The 25225-nt window shown below is 34.5% G+C and overlaps 1 protein-coding gene across 1 annotated transcript in view; it reads left to right on the forward strand.

The window, feature by feature from the left end:
* The window catches only part of LOC114327750 (T-box transcription factor TBX10), a 123902-nt gene that overhangs the window by 16715 nt on the left and 81962 nt on the right, over positions 1-25225 (forward strand). Inside the window, exons 3-5 of the mRNA XM_050647887.1 lie at positions 13634-13772; positions 21281-21511; positions 23198-23354. Of these exons, the coding sequence (XP_050503844.1) occupies positions 13634-13772; positions 21281-21511; positions 23198-23354 (527 nt within the window). The remainder of the gene's footprint in view (positions 1-13633; positions 13773-21280; positions 21512-23197; positions 23355-25225) is intronic.

The raw sequence follows: 25225 nt of genomic DNA on the forward strand, positions 1-25225 counted from the left end.
TTTCTCCAGCACTCATGCAATAAACGGCCATGATAGTTCTTCCACCATCAACAAACAGAGCTTACATTTGTAGCTCCTTTAGGTACTTAAACCTGTTCGTCTTTTTCTTGAAGTCGATCTTGATTGAATGTCGAAAGCTCTTATCGTTTCCCTTATTTTTTTGCCGGCATTTCTGATTGCATACAGAGGATTTTGTAAATCTTCGTTAGTATATGTAAGAATAATAGATTTTCTAGTGTAGTTTTGTGGCCTCTGGAAAGGAAAATCGTAACTTTATTATTTACCACTTCATTGTTTGTGGGGAAATCATGCGCACTCCTGAACATTATTACCCCCTTTACGTCTTAAATAACAAACGTCGTCACAAACAAACAACTACTAAACCATATAAACCAACATATGCACCAAAATGTACGGAAAACAACATGATTTAAATCAATAGTAAGCTCAAAGCAACTTAAAGAAACCTACGAACGCGTCTTAATTTTTGGAGCAGAAAAACTAAAAGAATTCTTGCGATTTTCAATAATCGCATCTCACTTAGTCCACGTGCAACATTCGACTGAAGATAATGACGTCAACCGTTCACAAGATCATCCAAAAGGTGTAGGACTTGGTGAGTTCTTAAAATCATCCACGGGATTTGAAATACTACCCAGCGAACCTTACCCGCTGCGCACAAATCCCTCACTTTTCCTTACATTAGCAACGTATTGCAGACAGATATATTGGAAACGGTAAATAAGTATGAAAAGATTATAATAATAAAATAATAATTCATTTACACATAAGTGTTTGGTAGTATTTATTTCATAATGAAATACTATTTACACATTTTTGTTTCTGGCTTGTATATTAGTACTGACACTAACATAACTGTCACAAGCGGAAGTAACATTTTGTTTTGATATACCTACTGATAGGCAGTTTTGACCGTTTTGACACACATACATGAAAATAAACACAAAACAAACGACAACTGTCCGTTAAATTGAAAACTATGTTTCCAAAACTTGAAAGGCCGCAAAATCGTTTATTTATTATTCATGGATTTCCCGGTCTTTATTTCGTTGCCAAGATTGAAGTTTCGCTCTAATCGTTCTTTTTTCACCTAAATTACTATCGGCTTAAAAAAGCATAGCCGCTATTAATCATCTTCTCGTATTTCATGGCACATAAATACGGTTTTCGGCCAATATAAATCAAATGACGGGCTTACAAATATGCAATGTGTTTAACTAATGAGACCGTTTGATTTAGAGAAATTCTTTTGCGTCGAGTGCGAGGTAATTAGCTGACTGCTCCAGCATCTCACGCTTTGAATCGTCTTTTTCCTTCCCTCTGGTGGTAGAACTTTACGTACTTCAAGAATGTAACTATTTTTGGAATATATTGGACAATAGACATTGGAAATATGAAAATTTGTTAATATCCAAAGCAATAAATTTAGAAACACGGTTTTGGACATTTGTTATAGTATTCAAGTAAGTCAATGAAAAAAAAACAGTTGCACACTATCTAACAGTAGGTTTGTTCGTACTTCGGACAGACAAATTTCCATCAGGTTGACAATTCCAGATTGCGCAGGTGTGACTGGAAACTGTAAGAAACTAATTGCAAATTTTGATTGCTCAAAATTTGCAACAACAACATTCAAAATAACAAACACATTGAGATAGATCTATTTTGTCTAAAACTAGACCTAACAATGAACAAGAAAGAACAAAGAATTGTTACTTTAAAGTTTTAACACTGATGATGATTTTTAATAAAATCGAAAATGTAGCCCTTAAAGGGATTTTTAATAAAAATTTTATACCTTTTACAAAGGATTTTTTCCAATTATTTTAAAGAGTTGTATTTATAAAATACCTTGTGAATGCGAACATTTTTATTTAGATGAGCCATTAAACGATAGAATAAGTGAACATCAGACTTATATTAAAAATAGAGAATTTGATAGATCTCAAATATGTAAGCACACATGGGACAATGAACACAGTGTTCAGTGAAAAGATTCAAGTATAATCCTGAAAGAATCAGATGTCAAAAAGAGAAAAATCAAAGAAGCGGCTCTAATTATTTTAAATGAAACCAATTGTGTCCCAAATTCCTCGGCAGATTGCAGTAGGATGTGGTTATCCATTAAAAGATGTGGTTAAAAGATGAAATAATGGATTAATAAGTCAATAACATATCGAGAATACATAATTTATATTTTAGTATATGATATGTATTGTAAAATTTTATGGGAAAATTTTAGAAAATAAATTTATATCAGAGACCACGAGATCATAGATTTTCACCGCCCTGTATATGACCAAAAATTGCAAATATTATAATTTAGCTAGTAACCAGTGTTTTCGCGGGAAGTGAAATTGTTAAGTGATTTGTTAATGGTTCTTTGAACGGATATACAATTATGCGGTAAAAATTAGAAAGTACATTTATTTCGCATTGGAATCGACACTAGGACATTTGTAAATGATTCGTAGAAGGAGAGACCGTAAACAAATTTATTGAGTTTAGAATATAAGACCTTTTGTTTAGCATTTTGAAACAACGAAAAGTAATTTGGTATCTCCTAGAATTTAACAAAATGGAAAAGTTTTATACAAAATAAATGGGTTCTTAAGAAATAAAAATATGGATGTAGTGGGTAGAGAGGATTTTTGTGATTGTCGGAGAAAGATGGATGGAAGGGATGAGAGTGTTGAGTCTGATGTTGAGGAGAGAAAAAATGGCCACTGTGTAATTAATATCTGGAGAGGACATCCCAGTTTTTATAAAGTGAGAAGTCGGTGTAAAGTGGTGAAATTGGCCTTTGCGAGCAGATCGTGGTGAAACGAAATCGTTGACCGAGTTGAGAAGTTAATTTTCCTTGTGTCCGAGGAGATTCCTGTTTTCTGTCTAGAACGAGTAGCCGGTGGGTATCAATTTGCACAAGATATCGAGCAGAGAGAAAACTGAATAGAGATTTCGAGCGAGTCCCGTTTTTTGTTTGTTGGTGAAGCAGTTTGGACGAGAAGGACCTTTCGCTACATTCTAGGAGCAAGTATGAGAGAATCGAAGGCTGCGCAATCCAGGAAGAAGAAGTAAAGAAGAAACAAAAAGGTTAGTCAGAATTTTTGTGAAACGGAGAGAGTTTGTTTTATATCCACACCATATTTGTTTAATTTTTGTATTGAGCATTTCTATAGCATAATTTAGTCATTCCAAAATTTCAAGAAGAGATAAGTAATCAATTCAAAAGGAGAAATGTAAATTTTAGTATTTTGTATGAATAGTCTAACGAATTATTTAAATAAAATTTTTGTTAAAACAAAGGAGATATCAGAATTAAAGCTTAATTTATTTGATGAGAAAAAGTTGCAACATAATTAAATTTTAGTATAATTTTTAAATCTTATATTTATCGTATATTGGATAAATAAAAAATATTTATAACATTTATATGACATCGAGTGTGTTTAATTTCCCTGTTTTGTCCCTGAATGAAGTAAGCAACTAGAGATACTAGAAGTATATAGAAGATATTAGAAGTATTATTAATATTATTTATATTTTATAATAACAAATATAAAATCAGGGTTTGGCGGTAATTTTGAGAGTAAACTGAATGTAACACCAAATACTTACTATGTTGGGATAGTATCATAAGGTTTTTTCCTGGTTTTCCCTCGTGATTTACTATGGAATCACTAACACGAAAATTTTACTGTCACCATTGCATGTGGTTGTCTTTTTAAAGACAAATCACATGCTATGATTTTTGTGACGGATATTCTCTAAGTTAAAGTTGATTTCATGTAATTGAATGAACTATCTTTCAATAAAGTCGTCCCAGGAACGCAACTCTTAAATACCTTAAAATGAAATATTTAGTATTAAGTAATTATTAGAAGAATATTTTTACTAAGCAACAATATTTGTCTATTTTTATAAATATTTTGGATTTAGATAACGACCTCCCAAGTAGTGTTGTTGATTATAGTTACTTTCGAGTATTCGTTACAAATCGTTACTTTTGTATAGTATAAAGTAATCATTCACAGTATTCGTTACTTTGATTACTATGATTACTTTTATTACTTTTGTATTTGAGTACCGGTAATCATATCTATAGAATCGTATTTCTCAATAGGTAGCTATTTTGTATAGGTATTCCGATATAACAACGACCTTCACCGATCTGTTTAAGGGATAAAAATGATTTGATTACTATGATTACTTTTGTGTCTTTTGCATTTGAGTACCGATAATCATATCGAGAATCGTATTTCTCAGTAGGTAGGTATTTTGTATAGGTATTCCGATATAATAACGACCTTCACGAAGTACGAAGTAATCACAGTAATCAAAGTAGATACAATAGGGCTTTTCATTCATAGTCATTTGTTTCGAGCTTCTGTCATGTGTCACATAATATTACTATATCTACGTCATACGTTATTGGCATATACCAATGATACAAACCAAAGACGTATGACGTAGATATATTAATATTATATGACACATGACAGAAGCTCGAAATAAATGACAATCGATGAAAAGCCCTATAGTCGTTACTCGGTCTGTTACGATTGGTACGAAGTAATCAGAGTAATCAAAGTAGATATTATAATAGTCGTTACTCGCTCTGATACGATTGGTACGAAGTAACGAAGTAATCACAGTAATCAAAGTAGATACAATAGTCGTTACTCGCTCTAATACGATTAGTAAGAAGTAACGAAGTAATCAGAGTAATTAAAGTAACGATTTGCCTCTCTGTATAGTAATCGTTACTTTCGGTATTCGTAAGTAACGAGTACTTTGTAACGAATAGTTACTTTTTCAACATCACTACTCCCAAGTGGAAGTCGAAACGTCAGTAAATTTCATTTTTAAATTAAATTGTGGATTACTTCCCAATAAAATAGTAAGTAAGTGTATATATTATGTAAGTAGTAAATAAGTAATCTCTATTGATCGACTGACTACAACATACAAAACTCTAACAGCCTTCATAAGATAAATGGCACCAAATGGAAGCAAGAGACTGAAAGACCAAGGGGAAGACCCAGAGAGAGATGAGAGGACCACATCATGAGGACTTTAAAATCCTGAAAGTGAGAAAATGGAGGGAGCTATGCACATATCGAAATCAGTGGAAGAAAATTGTAACGAAAGTCAATTCATACAAAAAGGTTTGACAATACTTTCATAAGAAGAATGCGGAGTGATTCACCGCAATAAGCGAATCAGAGAGGTCTAAGTAAGAGCGTCAAACATTTCATCGGGAATGAAAAGCCTTACTGAGATCAGGATTGTATGAACTGGCAAAGGATTTTTATATATTTTCTACCCCGTTTGTACTTTGTTCTGCCTCTTTAATTTTTCCTATTATTGTCTCTCGTTAAGATTTTCCACAAGAAAAAATTTCCAAAGGAACTTTTCTTTGAGCTCCATACAGATCGTGTTCTATGTCCTTGATAAATCATGTCAAATAGTATCTTTTTGATATGTGGGCATATGGGAGACTACTTAAAATCCAGTGGACTGACTGGGTCACAAATGAGGAGGTACTCAGAAGGGTGAAGAAGAACCGAGAAGTACTAACCACCATCAAATCTCGAAAGTTAGAATACTTCGGTCACATTATGCGAAATAAATCCAGATATGCCCTCCTACAAGCCATCCTACAAGGAAAAATATTTGGAAACGAGTCCAGGAAGAAGAAGAACATCCTGGTTGAAGAACCTCAGAACCTGGTTTTAAGAAGACGTATCTGTTTATGCGTCTTATCGTAGAATTTACGTTGTTTCTTTTACCCTTGTATTGGTGGTAGGTATTACTTGCTACAGTATTTATTGTAGGTATGCTTTCCTACTTTCGTCTTGTATGCTATATCTCCAACTTCGGTGTTGAACCATGGCTGTGATATTTTTGTTGTTTTAAGGTTTAAGTTTTTAAATACTGTCTTTTTGAATATTTTCAATAAGTTTTATTAAATAAATATTTTCATGAATATTAAAATATTAAAAATAATTGATTCGTTCAAAGCAATAAAAGTTATACAGTGAGCACGTAAAGGTTGGAATAAATTCATTTTCTTGAGAATGGACAATTTTGGAAAAAATCCCGAAACAGGTCAATTTTTATTTTTAAATTGCGACTTTTTGGCATACCTATATATCATACTAGTGACGTCACCCATCTGGGCGTGATGACGTCATCGATGATTTTTTTAAATAGGAATAGGGGTCGTGTGATAGCTCACTTGAAAGGTAATTCAATTCTCTATTCACTAATATAACCATTAACAAAATTATTTATACAGGGTGTCCAAAAAAAATTTTTTTAGATTAAATTTACTGACATAAAAAGAAGAATACAAGTAATTTATTTAATTCAAATACATTTTACTGCTCTCAGAAAACAGAAAAAAATGTTTATTTGAAAAATAATCGTTGCTTTTCGCTTAAATTAAATGTTCAAACTGTCAAGAGGAAGGTGGGTGGCTGCTTTAATACTGAATTTAAGCAAAAGACAATATTTATTTGTCAAATAAACATTATTTCCTGTTTTCTGATAGGAGTAAAATGTATTTTGAATTAAATAAATTACATACATTCTTCTTTTTATGTCAATAAATTTAATCAAAAAAAAAATGTTTTTTGTGTACCCTGTATAAACAATTATGTTAATGTTTACATTACTGAATAGAGAACTGAATTACCTTTCAAATGAGCTATCACAAGACCCCTATTCTCATTTAAAAAAATCGTAGATGACGCCATCACGCCCAGATGGGTGACGTCACTAGTATGATATATATGCCAAAAAGTCGCAATTTAAAAATAAAAATTGACCTGTTTCGGGATTTTTTTCCAAAATCGTCCATTCTCGAGAAAATGAATTTATTCCAACCTTTACGTGCTCACTGTATATACTCAGTGACGTTAGAAGTGTTACAGTCCAGAAGAAGAACATCCTGGTTGAGGAACCTCAGAACCTGGTTCTAAGAAGACGTATCTTTTTATGCGTCTTATCGTAGAATTTACGTTGTTTCTTTTACCCTTGTATTGGTGGTAGGTATTACTTGCTACAGTATTTATTGTAGGTATGCTTTCCTACTTTCGTCTTGTACGCTATATCTCTAACTTCGGTGTTGAACCATGGCTGTGATATTTTTGTTGTTTTAAGGTTTAAGTTTCTAAATACTGTCTTTTGAATATTTTCAATAAGTTTTATTAAATAAATATTTTCATCAATATCAAAATATTAAAAATAATTGATTCGTTCAAAGCAATAAAAGTTACATATACTCACTGACATTAGAAGTGTTACACCCAGAAGGAATCATTTCTTGAACTTAATTTTTTGGCAGCACAATGACTATATTTAAAGCATGCCATGATAACAATAGGGGAAGGACGTCGAAGATGACGCACCTAAGCAAAATACATTTTATTTAAGGGTAAAAAATATTTAAGCTAACTTTGAATGCTACGAGCCTGTAATTTGGACATTTCTATAACCAATTTCTAGGATTATTTTTAAATTCAATAAAAGGAAGTATTTTTTATGCGGCTTTAAAAAAAAAACGCTTTTGCGCCATCTTACCTTCCACCGAGGGAAAGATGACGCACAGTGATGGTGAAGATGGCGCATGTAGGTATCTATATTAAAAGCACAAGTGATATGAAAAGAAAATTTATTTTTTAATACTGAAAGTAAGAAAATGTAAACAAAGCTTTTTTAACATATTAACAAAAGTCACAAATGTAGTTTTCGGGACTTTTGGCTCCACTGCATTCTTTATGCACCCATTGTCCACAACTTGTGCATCTGAACCATGTTTCCGTCTTTTTGCCGAAGTCTCCACATAATATGCAGATATCAGTTTCACCTCCCTCGTTGATTATGTCATCCAACTCATCGTCATTGCAAAGACCTTCTTCATCAAAATCGCTTTCTTCAGTATCGCTATCCTCCAAGATTTTTTTGTTTATTTTTTGTTTGATTATTTTTTGTACTTTGGCTTTCCCTTTATTTTTATTTAGTTTTAATCCTGCATCATTAACCAATACTTGTCTGGTTACTTTTTTCTTTCCTTCTTCCGACTTCGCCAGTTTTTCTTTTTTTTTATTCTCTTTTTCTTTTAAGAATTCTTTTAAAGGGGTGCTTGTTAGAATTTCAGAATGTTGCTTTTGTCGTCCATATTTCCTTTTAATTTTTTTATTGGGCAAAGGAACTGGAGAAATAAGTGAAAGAGAAATATGTGGACGTTTGGTTATTTCATTTTGTTTTGTGGGGGTTGTGTGACGACTTTCAGGAGACTGTCGGCTGGTTGATGGACGTGGTAATTCTGGTTCTCTTATAGATGGTGTTGTTATTAGTGGAGGTGTTCCCTGAGGTGCAGGTTCAGGAGAAACATCTCTATCCAAGCTATCATTGTTTAAATTATCAGCAGGAAAAAAGTCATCTTCTGTGAACTTATCAGAGTTTAACGGAAAAATTCCGCACGTTCCGAAACCAGAAACGGCCTTATCAATATTTGCCACCTGATCATATGCTAACTTAAAAATCTCGGCGACATCATATGGAGTAATTTTATCTTCAAACTCTGAGTTGCTGATCTTAGATTTTAGAAAGGAATTGCAATGGCGACCATACGCATATTTTAATGCAGAAAAAAATGACACATCAAGAGGTTGTAATTTGTGGGATGTGTGGGGTGGAATACTAACCATTATAATCCCATTCTCTTTGCAGTAATTATAAATATCCAGTGAAATATGGCTCGAGTGATTATCTAATACTAACAGCACGGGATTATCTGGACTAGACAGGACTTTTTTTTGGAAATGCTTCAGCCATAATAAAAACATAGACGTATTACTCCATCCATTATCCGTGCAGTTGTAAATCGCACCGCTTGGTCCATTTTTCTGAAGCTGTGGGCTCATCCTCTTCCTGGGAAATATAAATAATGGAGGTATGTAGTTACCGGAGGCACTGAACGCCATTATTACCGTGATATTCTTCCCTCGTTCCCACGAAGAAATGATTCCAAACTGCTTTACTCCTTTGGGTCCCAAGTCTTTTACATGATTCTTTAGGAACCGTAGATATACCGGTTTCATCAACATTGTAAATGCGATCTGGCAGAAATTTATATTTTTCTTGCACTGTTTCCAAATTTTTAAAAAAGCGGTCTACTTCTATTTTATTGAAGGCTGTTATTCTATTAATGCTTGTAGCTTCTGGCTTTCTCAAGGAAATTTGAGGATTTCGTTTTATAAATCCTAGATACCAGTCTTTTCCAGCCATTTGTTTATTCTTATTAAAATTGTGTTTAATTTCATTGCGTTCTGCATAAGCAAATGCCATGGTTCTCAGCTCTATGCAAGTGATACCAAAAAATAAATTGGCCAGCTTGAGAACATGATCTAGTATCTCCTTTTCATGATGTGCCGAAAACAATGGGGCTCTACCAAGAGACTCTGATTTGACTTCCTTTAATAAATTTTTAACCTTAAGTTTTCTCCTCAATGTAGCTTCTGGTATTGAAAATGCCCTTGCCACTTCCCGAATTTTACGACCATCTCTACAAATTGCATTCAATGCTGCATTAAGAGCTGCTGCAGAAAATGATCCTCTCTGTGTTTTTCGTATATATTTTCCCATTTCTAAAAAAGAAAAAGATGCCTCAAAATGCAAAATAGACACTAAATAATAAATATTCTATACTCCATTGTTATTTAAGGTAATGAACTGAAAAGGCAAAGATGACGCACTATAACAGCAAAGATGACGCAGTCTGCGTCAACTTAGCCTGTTCAGCATAACCTACAAAAAATGGTTATCAAAATTATCCATCATCAAATATTTAACAGATAAATCCTCGCTAACTGAAAATAAATATCACCTACTCCCATGAATATGAAGAAAATCCAATGGAACCATTTTTAAACAACTTACCATTAATATTCGCAGTGTCAAAAATAACAAGAAATCAACGTGTATCGCGTTACTCTGCCTCACAGATACTAAACAGTACGAAAGCTGACCGATGAAGTTTTAAAGTAATAGTAGTTTCTAAAGGAGGGCGCCACGGGTATAAAAACTGAATTTAGTGAAGTACTTGATAAAATACAGAGGTGCGTCATCTTAGACGCTGCGTCATCTTCCCCGTCCTTCCCCTATCAATGTTTTATCTTTTATAGTTTTTGTAAAAATTAAGTTTTATCTTTAAATTTTTTTGTGAAAAGACCTATTTATGAAGACCGGTTGGTACATGAATTTTTAGTTTTTGATCCTTAAGCGGCGTTCAGACACAGCGATAAGTCACAGCAACTAATTGCGATGACAATTTACTGTGATTTGTTGATGATTGAAACGCTGTTTAGACGCTGCAATAAGTTGCTGTGATTTATCGCGATGTGATTGACCACAACAAGTTGAAGAGGGGAGCATTGTGTACATTTTAGACCCTTCAATGAATTATACCTAACCAGTTTTCATCCTAAAAAAATAGATGCTGTTAGCTTTCTTCATAACAAAAACATAAAGGTTGGGTATGTTATACAGGGTATTTACAAAGTTATAACTAATTTTATATGAAAATCGTAACAAGTTCAACTCACTGTATAGATAAAAATAAGCACAACGGCAGTGGTTTATGGATGCCATATTTTAGAATGTCCCTTAGAATGAATAAAAAGTTTCTTTTGAATAAGATATTTGAAATTAAAAATCACACTAAATTTTCTCTTAATTTTTGACCCCTGTAACTTATTAAAATAAACATTATAGAAGTTTTCAGGGACTTTCGGCCCACGGTAATAACGTAATCTTTTATACTACGTTTAAATTTTTCAAAAATACTTATTAGTTTTCTCAGGTTTCGACAAAAATGAATCCCATTTAAATAGCTTTGAAGTCGAAAGTACGTACCGAAAGTTCGTACCCATCCCCTTAATGGTAACCATTTAATTTGATAGGTAAATAAATTCTAATTCGGTATTATTTTCTCATATTGATGCAATCCAACTCCAATTTCGATAAATCGCGGTACCGTTTAGACACGACGATAAATTAAAACAATTCGATCATCACAACAAATTGATTCAATCCGATACCAACTTCAACCCGATTCCAACTTTGATAAATCGCTGGATGCACCGTTTACACACAACGATAAGTTGCAACAGCTCGACTGATATGGATAATTGGAGTTGGAAGGTCAGATAATAGAACAAGTAATGGAGTTTAAATACCTAGACATCACACTATCTAGCTACGGAAGGTTCAAAACAGAAGTGGAAGGTCAAGTTAATAGAGCAAACAGAGCCGCAGGTTGCCTGAATGACACAATATGGAGAAATAAAAATATCGGAAAAAATATGAAAGGCAGAATTTACAAAACAGTCATCAGAACAATAATGACATACGCGGCAGAAACACGACCCGACACAGAGAGGACAAAAAGATTGCTCGAAACAGCGGAGATGAAAACCCTTCGAAAAATCGATGGTGAGACTCTATGGGACAGAGCTAGAAATGCAAATATACGACAGAAGACAGGGTAAGAAACAGAAGAATAGAATGGAATGACCACATAAGCCGAATGACAACAGAGTAGTCAGGACAGCGAGAGACGGTTTCCCAATAGGCAGACGATTAGTGGTAAGACCACGAAAACGATGGAACGACAACTTACTAGAGGCACATTGAAAAAAGAGACAGTCATGTCTATACAAAAAGAAGAAGAAGAAGAAGAATATTTTATGAAAATTTTGTTAATAAATAAAAAATGGCATCAATAATCCATTGCTTTTATGCTTATTTTTATTTATACAATGAGTTAACTTGTTACAATTTTCATATAAAATTGATTATAACTTTGTAAAATACCCTATATAACATAACAATCCTTTATACATTTGTAATGGCGAAGTTAAGAAGATTTTGAATATAAAATAAAATACAGGGTGTTCCAAAAAAAAAATTAAGTTTGGTCTGCCACTATGTTATCGAACACCCTCTGTAACATTCTAATTAATTTTGAAATATGAATCTCAAAGTTGGCTACAATTTTTGTTATTAACTTTTATTGCTATCTATTACTATAACGGATCTACGTAGCTTTACCCCACTAATCAATCACCCTATACATTTAATTGGATGTGTAAATAAATTCTAATTCGGTAAGATTCTCCTAAATTGATGCAACCCAACTCCAATGATAAATCGCTGTACCGTTTAGACACGACGATTAATTAAAACAACTCGATCCTTGTGATAAGTTGATTCAATCCGATACCAACTTCAACCCAACTCCAACTTTGATAAGTCGTGCGATGCACCGTTTACACACAATGATAAGTTGCAACAACTCGATTGATATTGATAAGTTGTTTGATTTATCGCTGTGTCTAAACGCCGCTTAAGTCTTAATTTTATTCAGTGCAAGAATATGTCTCAAGTTCGAAGACACCAAAATTACCACATTTTAGCGATTTTGACAGGGGTAGAATTATTGCCTATAGAGATATGGGTTTGTCGTATGTTAATTGTACGGCAATGACAGTTATGCGAATGTGCCGTGTGTGGACAAACGAAGGTAGAGGAACACGAAGGAGACCAACTGGTCAACTTGTACCACAGGGCGTCAAGATGGACGCTTTAGACTTGTGGCTCTGCGAGACCGTTTTGCTACTACTATGCGTCAAATCGCTGACTAATGGTTTGGAGTAGAAGGTAGACTTGTTATTATACGTACCCTATATCGTAGCATTCGAGCCTTTGGACTGTTTTCATTCCCCCCACGGCGAATGCCTCCTTTGACTGCGGACCACTGTCATCAACGTTGGAATTGGTACAGAGAACGGCAGCATTGGGTGGCAGAATGGCATAATGCAGCATTCAGCGATGAATCGCGATTTTGTTTAGGTATGCATGATGGTCGTAAGATGATAAGACGCCGTCTTGGAGAGCGATGAGATATCGGGTTTGCTGTTGACAGGCATCCACACAGAACAGTTGGGGTAATGGTTTGGGGGTTATTGCCTATGGTAGCGGATCACAACTTTTGTTTATTCGAGATAGTATGGCAGATGCGTGTTATGTTGATGACATCTTACAAACCACTTTACTGCCTTAACTAGATGGCCGTCGAAACGCCCTTTTCCAGGAAGACAACGCGCATCCCCATATTGCTCCATAACTTTCTCCAAGAAGCTGGCGTTAATTTTTTGCCGTGGCTACCCCGTTCACTGGGTTTAAATCCTATCAAACCTGTGTGGGATATGATGGGGAGGAGGCTGTTCACTTTGCAACATCCTCCACAGACTCTGGAACAGTTAATCCATGAAATTCAAGTTGCTTGGAACGAGGTGCCTCAAGCAGACATTGATCATCTCATTTTGTCAATGCCTAGACGTATACAGTAGTGTTTTCGGCTAGGGGGTCGCCAAACACATTACTAATTTTTTTTTGATTACATGTCAATAAAAAGTCTTGCCAATGTTATCGTTTTATTCTTGATGAAAATATACCATGTTGCCAAAAAATTAAGTTCCAGAAATGATTCTTTCAGGGTGCAACACTTCTAATGTCACTGAGTATATTTATCTTGTTCTAGCTTGTCTCCAAAGTGCCGGAAAAGACCGAAAAGCTTACTCGCCTTTAGATCAAGCAGACGCATTATCACTGGACGAAAATGATACAAATAGAACAGAAAATAATAACAGAACGACAGCTCATAATAAGAACCACTCCAAGTAAGTACTTATTAATTATTAAAATATTTTACGGTGTTAGTATTCATAAAATTATCTAAATCTAAACAAATTATTAAATGATAACCAGCATTCGAATTCTTTGTCCATGGTATATTTTGACCAACTAGCAGGGTTAACACTTTTAGAACCCATTAAACTTATAGGTTTGGAATTTTGGGTTATGAAACTGTTTTTCTGTGTCATAATAAATCTAGAACAGACTGTCAAACTAACGTCAGAACTTGTATGTATCGATCTGTAAATGGGTGCCGAAATTTGTAATTATTACTGTAAATACTAGTTATTAAAATTAGTTTTCGCTCAAATAGTGACTAATAACAATTGTGTTAAGTGTTAATCATCAAGAACAAGCTGTAACTTCAGTCAGTAAGAGATGTTTTACTTAATAATCTTCCAACTTAAACACATACACAGTGTCAAACTGTCAATAAGTTTTTCACTGTTGCTATCCCGTCCCAACGGACGCCAACGGTTAGGCAACCAGTATTGCAGTGATGTATCCAAGGTTATCACTTATTTCCAGACATCCAAAGCGTAATATAAACAAATTCAAGTTACTTTTGACTACATGAGTAACAATTTAAATCAATGTTCCCCCACTGTTAGCATCACCATGTCTGGACCCAATTCTTCCAGTAATCTTTCTAGTTCATATGCAACTGCTACTATGACTAAACAACGTCCGAAGTATCCCAAGAAGACCGAAGAAATTTTATAATTAGTTGTACGTCTCTATAGTATCCCATGATTGTATATCCAATTTTTTTTTCTTCATAATTTTTACCTAATGTTATTTAAGATTTAGAAATTAACTGTTATAATAATTAGTTTTAATAAGTCCTTATTGTAATTAATTATTGGATAACCAATATTGTTTGTGTCAATGGCCATTGCTGCCGAGACGTAAATTTAAATAAAAAAAAATCTAGAACACGTAATATAAAAGAAGAGATGCCATTCCTTCCTCTCCTACTTCTAATCAACTTCTACCTTCTAAATAGGGCTTTTCATCGATTGTCATTTGTTTCGAGCTTCTGTCATGTGTCACATAATATTAATATATCTACATCATACGTCTTTGGTTTGTATCATTGGTATTGGGACCGTGCAAGTTCGGAAAAGCGACACCTATTTCTACGCTCTGAACTTTTATTCGCACTTTTAATTATATTGGCCAATCATATGGTCCTGGTTACTGGATAATTGTCAAGGCCATAGTCCAAAAAAATAATAAGAAGAAAAAATAAGATTTAGGTTGTGTTTTTCAAACGTAAACAATTGTATGTAGTAAATAAAATTAGTTATTAAAATGCAGTATTGCAAGCAAAATACAATTAATTAAATTTACCTTTATATAATAATTGCATATCATATCAATATTGTGAAGCAATATATAATTTTTCTTCTTAAATGACAATAGGTATGAAATGTACGTCAATTTGACAATTTCAGTTGACAATATGAATTATTTAAGAAAGTTGCAATATTTCTCCGCTATTCGCGCACGACCGTTTCGCGTATCCCTTCCAAGTACTTGCACACCGCGAATATGCCAATAACGTATGACGTAGATATATTAATATTATGTGACACATGACAGAAGCTCGAAACAAATGACTGTGAATGAAAAGCCCTATAGGTTCCACTTTATCGAGGCATCTTTTTCTAAGAAGTACTAATCATCTTTTACTTTCCAACTCTTTTCTTATATATTAGTAAGTTACAGTCCTTCTGAGGAGAAGAGTTTAGTTCTTCTTCTGTGACATCTAGAATTTGTAGAGACATGGAGACAAATTCAAATTTTTTTTCTTGATACTAGAAGAGATGCACTGGATTCCATACTTCATCATAATAAATCTATCTTAAATGTTTGTGTAAATGTAGTAACGTTTGTTCTTCATAAAAATATTAGTTAATTGACTCATTAATAACATAAAAACATTCATTCTCTGTATGCAAGTATAGTTTCAAACAAGCAAAAATGTTTACCAAAACAAAGGTGTCGTTGTACTATGTATTTGTAATAGTAACCTTGACATTGACTTATTTTACAAGTAGGTACTTAACTTTATCGTTTAATATTATTTCTTTCATGAACTAAACTACGATTTATATTTCGAGAATGGATTCGCTGAAGGAGGAATAATATTGCCCAAGATATTGACAGACTAACGTTCTTTTTTATTTAGCTGGAGCTTATTTTTAATTTATGAATAAACTGTGCTCAACGATGGAATGTTTAAAAGCTCTATATACTCTTATATCCCTAATGATTTATACCCTCTAGATTTACAGAACGGAGTAGTATTACAGATCTGAAATTTTTCCCTAATATTTATTTACTTTTTTATCTGTAATAGAGACGAATATGATAGACAATATCTAGGTACTTATAGGTCTGGATCCCTCGTATGAAAAAAAAGTTGATTAATAGCAAGCTGAAAATTTGTTAATAGCTTAAGGGTGTCTAGTCGAATAAACTGTGATATATGGGAACACTGGAATAGGGACAGTTTTAATTGTGGAACAGGTTAAAAATTTGGAACGGTCAGACCACGAAAACGGCACATGTATTTTGTCCGACAGAACAGACTTACACTCTCCGAACAGAGATTAAACTCTCATGCAAAAATCAGACTGCTATTTATCACCTGTCATAATTCCTGTCATTTGACATATTCTACATGTTCCACTCATTAAAACGCACATTTGGTGATAAATAGCAGTCTGATTTTTGCATGAGAGTTTAATCTCTGTTCGGAGAGTTTAAGTCTGTTCTATCGGACAAAATACATGTGCCATTTTCGTGGTCTGACCGTTCCAAAATTTTAACCTGTTCCACAATTAAAACTTCCCCTGTTCCAGTGTTCCCATATATTAAAGTTTGTCCGACTAGACACCCTTAAGCTATTAACAAATTTTCAGCTTGTATTAATCAACTTTTTTTCATACGCGGGATCCAGACCTATTAATGAAAAGTAAACAAACTAAGCAAATAAGTAAATATATGGACAAAATACCTGATCTATACAAAATAGAACACAAATTGGTATGAGTCCAAAGCGAAAATATAAATAATAAAATATAGGTACTTAAGACGAGCACGCTGATAGACCAAGATCAGATTTTTAGGTTCTTCTAACTTAGTCTTCTTCTTCTTTTTTTTGTGTAGACATGACTGCCTGTTCTTTCAATGTGCTTCCAATAAGTTGTTTGCATCGTTTTCGTGGTCTTCCCACTGATCGTCTTCCTAGGGGCTGTCCACTAATCACGTGAGGCTCGAAAGGGGGAGGGAGAGGTCCATAAAAATCACGAAACATCATAAGGAGGGAGGGGGTGTAGTAATATATCACGTGTATATTTATGTGTTTTCTTGTCACAAGCAATGTAATCTAAACATGTCTACCTTTAAACGTTATTGTTGTAGTCTTTAATTTTTTATAATAAAATTAGATGATACTTTATACGTGTATTTTATAAATACCTATTTAAAAAATAGATTTTTTGTAGATACTAAAAAATACACGTAATATAGGGGGGGGGGGGGTAATCTTAAACCTCACCACGTATAACCAAGGGGGTGGGGGGTTAAAAAATGTCAAAAAAACATCACGTGATTAATGGACGGCCCCCTATAGAGTAACCGTCTCTCTCCGTCCTTACCATTCTATTTGTTGTCATTCGGCTTATGTGGTCGTTCCACTCTTCTCTTCTATTTTTCCCAGTTATTAATGTTGTCCACCTTATATCTACGTCGTGTATGTGCACTTATAGCTCTATCCCATAGTGTCTTATCATCAATTTTTCGAAGGGTTTTTATCTCTGCTGTTTCTATCATTATTTTTCTCATCTCTGTATCAGGTCGTGTTTCTGCCGCGTATGTCGTGATTACTCTGGATGTGTATGTCATGTGTCATGCCATTATTACTCTTTTCTCTAAGGCTTTTCTCACATATCTCCTTTTTCTATAAGTGCCCTCTCCCAATTGGAGGTTGGATATCATCATCACTAATTTTACTCTATCTACAGCTGCTTTGAAGAGTTCTACAGCCCCTTAAAATTTTCAACCATGACACTTTCTTTCTTCCTGTGTAGTGCTTCATATCTCTGGTCTTACTTTTGTTCTGATGTTCTTCTACTTCTATTATCTTTACATGTTTGGTTGAGGATAAGAGGGTTTTTGTCTTTTGACAAAGTCGTCTGATCTTAACATGAGGTGCTTTGTAGACTTTTTTTGGTATGATGCTTTGAGTCGTTTTCTTTCCCCATATGTAGTCTGTTAAGCATTGATTTTTTTCTTTTTTTTATCGCTGCCGATATCTTTAGCTGCATTATTTAATGTGATTTGTCCAGCTTCTCTTAGACGATTCATCTTGTCGGCATTACTTATGAATAAAGTATAGAATGAAGACAGACTGACAACATAAGATGTTAATCCTGCTAAGAAAATGGTTATGACTGATACATAATTGTGATAGCTAGATATAATAAATAACACCACTACCAGCTAGAAACGGAAAAAGAGAAGCCTTGCTGATTTCATCATTATTTGTTTGATTAACTCGTCAAGACTTTATTAATTCTTCTTCTTAAAGTTCCCTCTCCTATCGGAGGTTGGATATCATAATGGCTATGGTCACTTTGTTGGCTGCTGCTCTGAATAGTTGTAATGAACTACAGTTAAACCATTCTCTAAGGTTCCTCAGCCAGGAGATGCGTCTTCTTCCTATGCTTGTTCTTTCTTGGATCCTTCCTTGCATAATAATTATCAGCAACTCATATTTTTCTCCTCTGGTAATGTGACCCAAATATTCCAGTTTTCTAGTTTTTATACTTTTCATAATTTCTAACTCCTTATTAAACGTCGTAGCACTTCAACATTGGTAATCCTTTGAACCCACTGAATTTTCAATATTCTTCTGTAACACCACATTTCGAACGCTTCTATTCTCTTATGTGTTGTCTCTTCAATGTCCAAGCTTCCATTCCGTATAGCAATATAGAAAATCTGTAACATCTTAGAGCCCTCAATCTGAGAGGCAACTAAAGGTCTTTGTTTGTAAGCAGTGTCTTCATTTTTATAAATGCTTGTCTTGCAGTTTCAATTCGGACTTTAATTTCTTTGCTTTGGTCATTTTTGTCATCAACCCAGGTTCCCAGATATTTGTATGTCTTAACTTTTTCTATTTGGGTTTGCTCTAACATTAACCTTTCATTTCCATGTTCTGTTTTTGACAATCATAAGTTTAGTTTTTTTCTTGTTTATTTTTAGTCCATATCGAATGCAATAATCGTTAATTCTGTTTAGCAATTCTTGTAGCGATTCCAGGGTGTCTACTATTATAACGGTGTCATCAGCGAATCTTATGTTATTTACTATTCTTCCGTTGATAGAGATTCCATCACTTAGCTCCGTTATCGCTTCCTGAAATATGGCTTCACGGTACAGGTTAAACAGTAGCGGCGACAGAACACAACCCTGTCTTACTCCTCTCTTTATATCAATATTCTCGGATTCTTGTTCTTCTATCTTTATATTGGCCTTTTGATTCCAATACAGATTGATGATAATTCGTAAATCTCGTCTGTCTATATCTCTATTTTTCAATAATTCTGCTAATTTTTCATGTCGGACCCTGTCGAACGTTTTTCGAAGTCGATGAAACAGGAATAAATATCCAGGTTCATATCTAAGCATCTTTGAGAGAGGACATTAAACGCAAATAATGCCTCTCTTGTTCCAAGTCCTTTGCGGAACCCATATTGGGTATCATCCATATCGTAATTCTAGCTTTCTGTATAATCTTCCATGAATCACCTTTAGGAATATTTTGAGGGTATGGCTTATTAGTGATATTGTCCTATAGACCGAACAATATTTGGCATATATTGTTTTTGGTATTGTTACAAAGGTGGACACCAACCATTCCTGAGGGATTTTTCCGGTTTTATATACTTCATTAAACAGATCCAGTAGTACCGGTAGAGTTTCATCGTCTAGACATTTCAGTAATTCCGCAGGTATTTCGTCTGGACCTACAGTTTTTCCGTTTTTTGCGTTTCGTATTGCTTGTTCGATTTCTTACATTATGATCTCCGGTCCCGTTTCGCTGTCGATTTCTTCCGGTTCTTGTTTATTATCCTCAAACAGATCTGTTATGTATGTCTTCCACTTTTTAAATTCCTCTTTCACTTCTATAATAATTTTTCCATTTATGTCTTTAAGAAGGCCATCTTTCTTTTTTCGCTGTGTATTTGTGATTTCCTTTTATTTCTTGTGCATGTTAAAGCAAAGCTATCATACCTTTTAGAATATTCTTCTATTTCACTACATTAATTTGCCAGCCAGGTGGATTTGGCCTCTTTTATTTTCTTTCCTATTAATCTCTGGATTTCCTTTTATTTTGCCTTACTCCTGCCTGTTTATGTTTATGTTTTTGCTTATGTTTCCTTCTTTCCTCCATTAGCTCTAGGATTTCTGAAGTTATCCATCTCTGTTTTTTATTATTTTTGTGGATAATATCTCCTTTCCTGCCTCTACTAACGTTTCTTGTATCATATTCCATTTGTCATTAACACCTGTTGTTTTAATCACGTCTTGTTTGATTTTCTTTAAGTTATCATTTATTTCTTCTTTTAACCTCTGACGTACAGGTTCTTCTTTTATATTTGAGACATTAAATCATGGTATATTTGTTTGTTTTTGGATCTTTTTCAGTTTTATCTTCATTACGCCTACTAATGGATTATGATCTGAATTTATCTCAGCTCCGGCTCCGGAGTATGTTGTCACAGACCTTATAGTGTTTTTATATCTGGATTTGATTAAAATGTAATCTATCTGGTTTCTTACAATGTGATCTTCCGAATCCGCCGGTGATGCGGTGATATCCAGGTATAAAGTCTTCTTTTAGGTAATTTAAATAAGGTATTCATTACTACCAGCACCTCGCTTTGGCAGAATTCGACAAGTCTGTCCCCCTTTCATTTCTTTCTCCTAAGCCAAATTCTCCCACATATCCATCCACTTTTCCTTTCCCAATCTTGACGTTGAAAATACTTTTCCTTTATTAATTACGGTTCATCATCATTGGCTCTACAACCCATGTGTCTTACCCATGGGTCTTAGTCTGTTCTAGGTTCAGTTTCCATTCTTTCCTATCCTCCCCTTGGTTTTCCAATTTTGTAATCCTAACACTCGCAAGCCGTCTTCCATCTGGTCCTTAAATCGTGATCTGGGCCTGACTTTTCTCCTCACTCCATCCGATCTCTGGCTGTAAATGTGTTTCGACGGCTCCACCTCGTGGAATACTAGGCTCACTATAAAGGTGATAAAGCTCAAAATTATAGTGTCTATGCCGTAATCCGTTTGCACGCCTTTATAGATATGTCATTAATTACGGTTACTATCGTTATATTTTTATTTATGAACAAAAGAGACCTGGATTTATAAAGAAAATGTACAGCAAATATTTCGTTTGTTTCAGTTCAAACACAACTTCTCCTGCCTTGGCTAACGCTGGTGCAATATTAGAAATGAAACATCTCTGGGACGAATTCCATAGTTTAGGAACAGAGATGATCGTTACGAAAGCCGGAAGACGAATGTTCCCAACCTTTCAGGTTAAGCTTTGCGGACTGGACCTACATTCAGAGTACATGTTGATGATGGATTTTGTGCCAGTTGATGACAAAAGATACCGATACGCTTTTCACAGGTTGGTATTATAATATAGTCCAAGTAACTATGTATCTATTTACGAGTTATAATAATTATTCAACTGTTAACAGCATCCTGCCGCATTCCCGTCGTCCTTTGCCAAACCTCTCTGTCCAAGGCATCGTCTTCTTGTAAAATGCGGTCATACATCGATCTCCTGACGCTCTTATGCCACGACCTTCGCGGTCTACCCCGCTTTCTTCTTCCTGGTGGTCTCCACTGAAATATTTGTTTAGGCCAACGTTTTTCAGGCATTCTTAATAAATGTCCAAACCATTTCAATGATCTTCTTTCTATTCTATCTGCTACCGTTTCTTCAGCGTTCACTCTTGTTCTTACTTCTTAGTTAGTTTTCCTTTCCCATCTTGACATTTTTGCACTTCTTCTTATATAGTCCATTTCTACCGTTAGTAGCCTTCTTTTCTGATCTGCGTTGAGAGTCCATACTTTCGAGCCATAACACAATACCGACTTCACTATTGCTCTGCCCACTCTTTTCTTGTTTTTATTAGAAATATTCTTATCCCACCAAAATGAATTCAAACTTCCCACAATTTGCCTGCATTTCCGGATTCTCTGCTTTATCTCTGCTCTCCCCAATCCGGTCTTGTCAAACAATGCTCCCAGGTATTTAAACTTTTCCACCTGATTAATGTTCACGTCATCATTGACAAGGACTTGAAATCAAGCCTCGCTGTTTACTAACAATTACTCTGTTTTTGTTAGAGTCACTTGCAATCCCCACTTTTGATACTCATGATAAATCCTTTTCATCATAAATCCTAGATCGAAAGTATCCTGAGCTATCACGACCTGATCATCTGCAAAACTAAGAGAGAAAAGGGTGTTGTCATTAACTGGAATACCTATTCCGCCACATCTCTTCTTCCAGCTTCTAAGGGTTGCTTCAGCATACAAATTAAACAAAAGAGGAGACATACTACAACCCTGTCTAAGACCTTTTGTGACATTAATCGAATGCGACAATATCTCTCCCTCTCTAACTTGTACTGTATTATTCCTGCACATTTCTACAATAATTTGCAGAAGGTGGCTGGTTTTTTGTTGAAAGCAGAGATAAGTAGACTAAGAGAGTCTACATATCTGTCCATAGAAGAGAGGTTCAAAAGACTAACGAAATGTAGCAAAACAGTGTACCACACTGCTTAAGTGAAAACTTGTGTCTAGGAAGTCAAATTTTAATGAACCAATAGTTAAAACAATAGTAATATATGTATCCATTTGGATCATGAACCAGAAAATGGAAAGAGAAATGAAGATTTTGGTGGCGAAAGGAAAGGGTAGCGAAAGGAAAATGGAGAAGACCAATATCTATATGTTCATAGAGATATATGGGCTACAAAAAATTAAAAAGAATATTAGGGTTTCGAGAATGATGTAAATTATTTTGATGTAGGTATGTTTTATGCTATTTTTATTTTGCCACTTAGTGGTATTGCAGTCACCTTATCTCTTTCCTGACTATTGATGCATCTTTCCATTGTATCATGTGCCCATTATCCCAGTTTGTGAAAGTCTCTGTTTGATGTATGTTTCATGCTCGTTTCTTGCCACTTAATGGTCTTGCAGTCTCTCCCACGTAAGAAGTGTTTTGTCTTCAATTTTTCGATTTTTTTAAGTTATCAATTATTTTTTGGGTTCACACAATCTTATTTTGTTACAGTTCCAGTTGGGTAATAGCTGGAAAAGCAGATCCTGTATCGCCTCCTCGGATACACGTTCACCCTGATAGTCCTGCCACTGGAGCTCAATGGATGAAACAGACTGTGTCATTCGATAAACTGAAGCTGACCAATAATCAGTTGGATGACAATGGCCACGTAAGATTTTTTTTGTAATATTAACTAAATAGTTGTATTAAGTATTAAGTACATACTACTTAATTAGAGAATATTTAAAAAAGAGATAAGACATTGCATTCATTTTTGCATTATGTTCAAAATGATATCAAGAAAAAAGTCTACAATAGAAAACTGTGTGGAAATGTAGAGTTGCATTTTAAAGTGCAAAAAATTGCATCCAAAAGTGCAAAAACATGTCAAAATAAGTGCCTTGAGGGCCAGATTTGTTACTCGGGGTTTTTGGGGTCTGATGCCTTGGTTCACTGCGAACGTCAAAGGTCATCTTGGCCTTGGTACACGTCAAAGTTGCCTTGGTGCACGTCATCTGGATTTTCAAGGGTTTTCGGCACTAAATTGATGCAAACAGATTACTCGGGGGTTTTTGGGGTTGCTGAATAAGAATACGCCATCAGAACCGATCCATGGTGCAGGTAGTGCCCAAAAACCCTCCAAACTTCAGAAGATAAAACGTCTTAGCAGAGCCTTAGAGCACCAGGTGGTCCGTGCGTCAGTTCTGATGGCCTATTCGTAGTTAGCGACCCCAAAATCGCCTAGTAATCTATTTGCATGCATTCAGCGACGAAAACCTTCGAAACTTCAGAAGATGACGTTCCTTACCCAGGCAACCAAGTGACGTCAATAACGTCGAGGAAACGTCAGTTTTTGGTTGAATATATATACGTGTTAAAACATTACGTCGTATAAACGTCTTTTGTAGGTGATTTTAAATACGTAAGATTAATGACGTTAAAATACCTTTATAAACACGTATTTTCAGCTTAGACAGCCCAAGCTACACGTAGGTATACACTTTTAAAACACGCATTTTCATTTTAGACAGCCCAAGCCTCACGTCATAAAAATGGGAAGAGTTTAAAGAGTTAAAGTTAATGCTTATAATGTTCAGGGTTACCAGGTCTACGGATTTTTCAGTAGACCTACTGATTTTAACTCCAATTACTGATCTACTGAAAAACTACTGAAATCTATCAACATAATATATTGGCCGTTATTAACAGGTGAATGAGGTGAATTTCTATGAAATGGGCTTTAAAAATACGAGATTATCTGGCCGTATTATAAAGATGATCGTAAATACCAGGTCATAATTATTATGACCTGGTAATATTGGATTATTTAAATAAGGAAATCTTCATAAAATTGGTTTGGAGAATTTTGAAACTGGCTGTTTAGTTAGTACAGGTGATCGATAACACAGGTTTTATATTTTACTGTATTTACACGGCCTAAAAAGAATACTGATTTCTACTGATTTTTTAAAGCAAAACTACTGAAAAAGTAAAAACTGACCTGGTAACCCTGATAATGTTGTATATTGACATTTGACATTGACTCCAAACTTCATTTATTGTTTACGTGCTTTGTGTGGCAAAATAAGACTTGGCGTTTTGGTGTTTATTTTCTGTTAATGAACTAATTATGATGTGTTGTTCACGATTATGCTGAATAATTTGTTAATAAATTATTTATTAGTTTATATGTTGTTTCAGTTTTGACACACTAAGTAGGTATACCTACCTATATAAAAAGTGAAAATTCTATAATGTTGCATTGAGGGTATTTTATTTTTATTTGATTGTAATTCTATGCATTTTATAATAGTGTAGGAAACAAAGGTTGAACCTTGCAAAATGGACACAAGTCCGGTTTTATTTTTTTTCTGGCATATCAAGGGGTGCTTATTATAAGACTAACTTTTTCTGAAAAAATTTCGCCCCGGAACCTCCCTTTTCACCCCTTTAAAGGGGGTAATTTGTGGTTTTTGCGGAACGTAGCCCTTCCTGTAACTTTTACAAAAAATTTCTTTTATAGAAATATGAAGAGGACTA

This window comes from Diabrotica virgifera, chromosome 3 (assembly GCF_917563875.1).
Source record: "Diabrotica virgifera virgifera chromosome 3, PGI_DIABVI_V3a".
Classification (NCBI taxonomy): Eukaryota; Metazoa; Arthropoda; class Insecta; order Coleoptera; family Chrysomelidae; genus Diabrotica; species Diabrotica virgifera.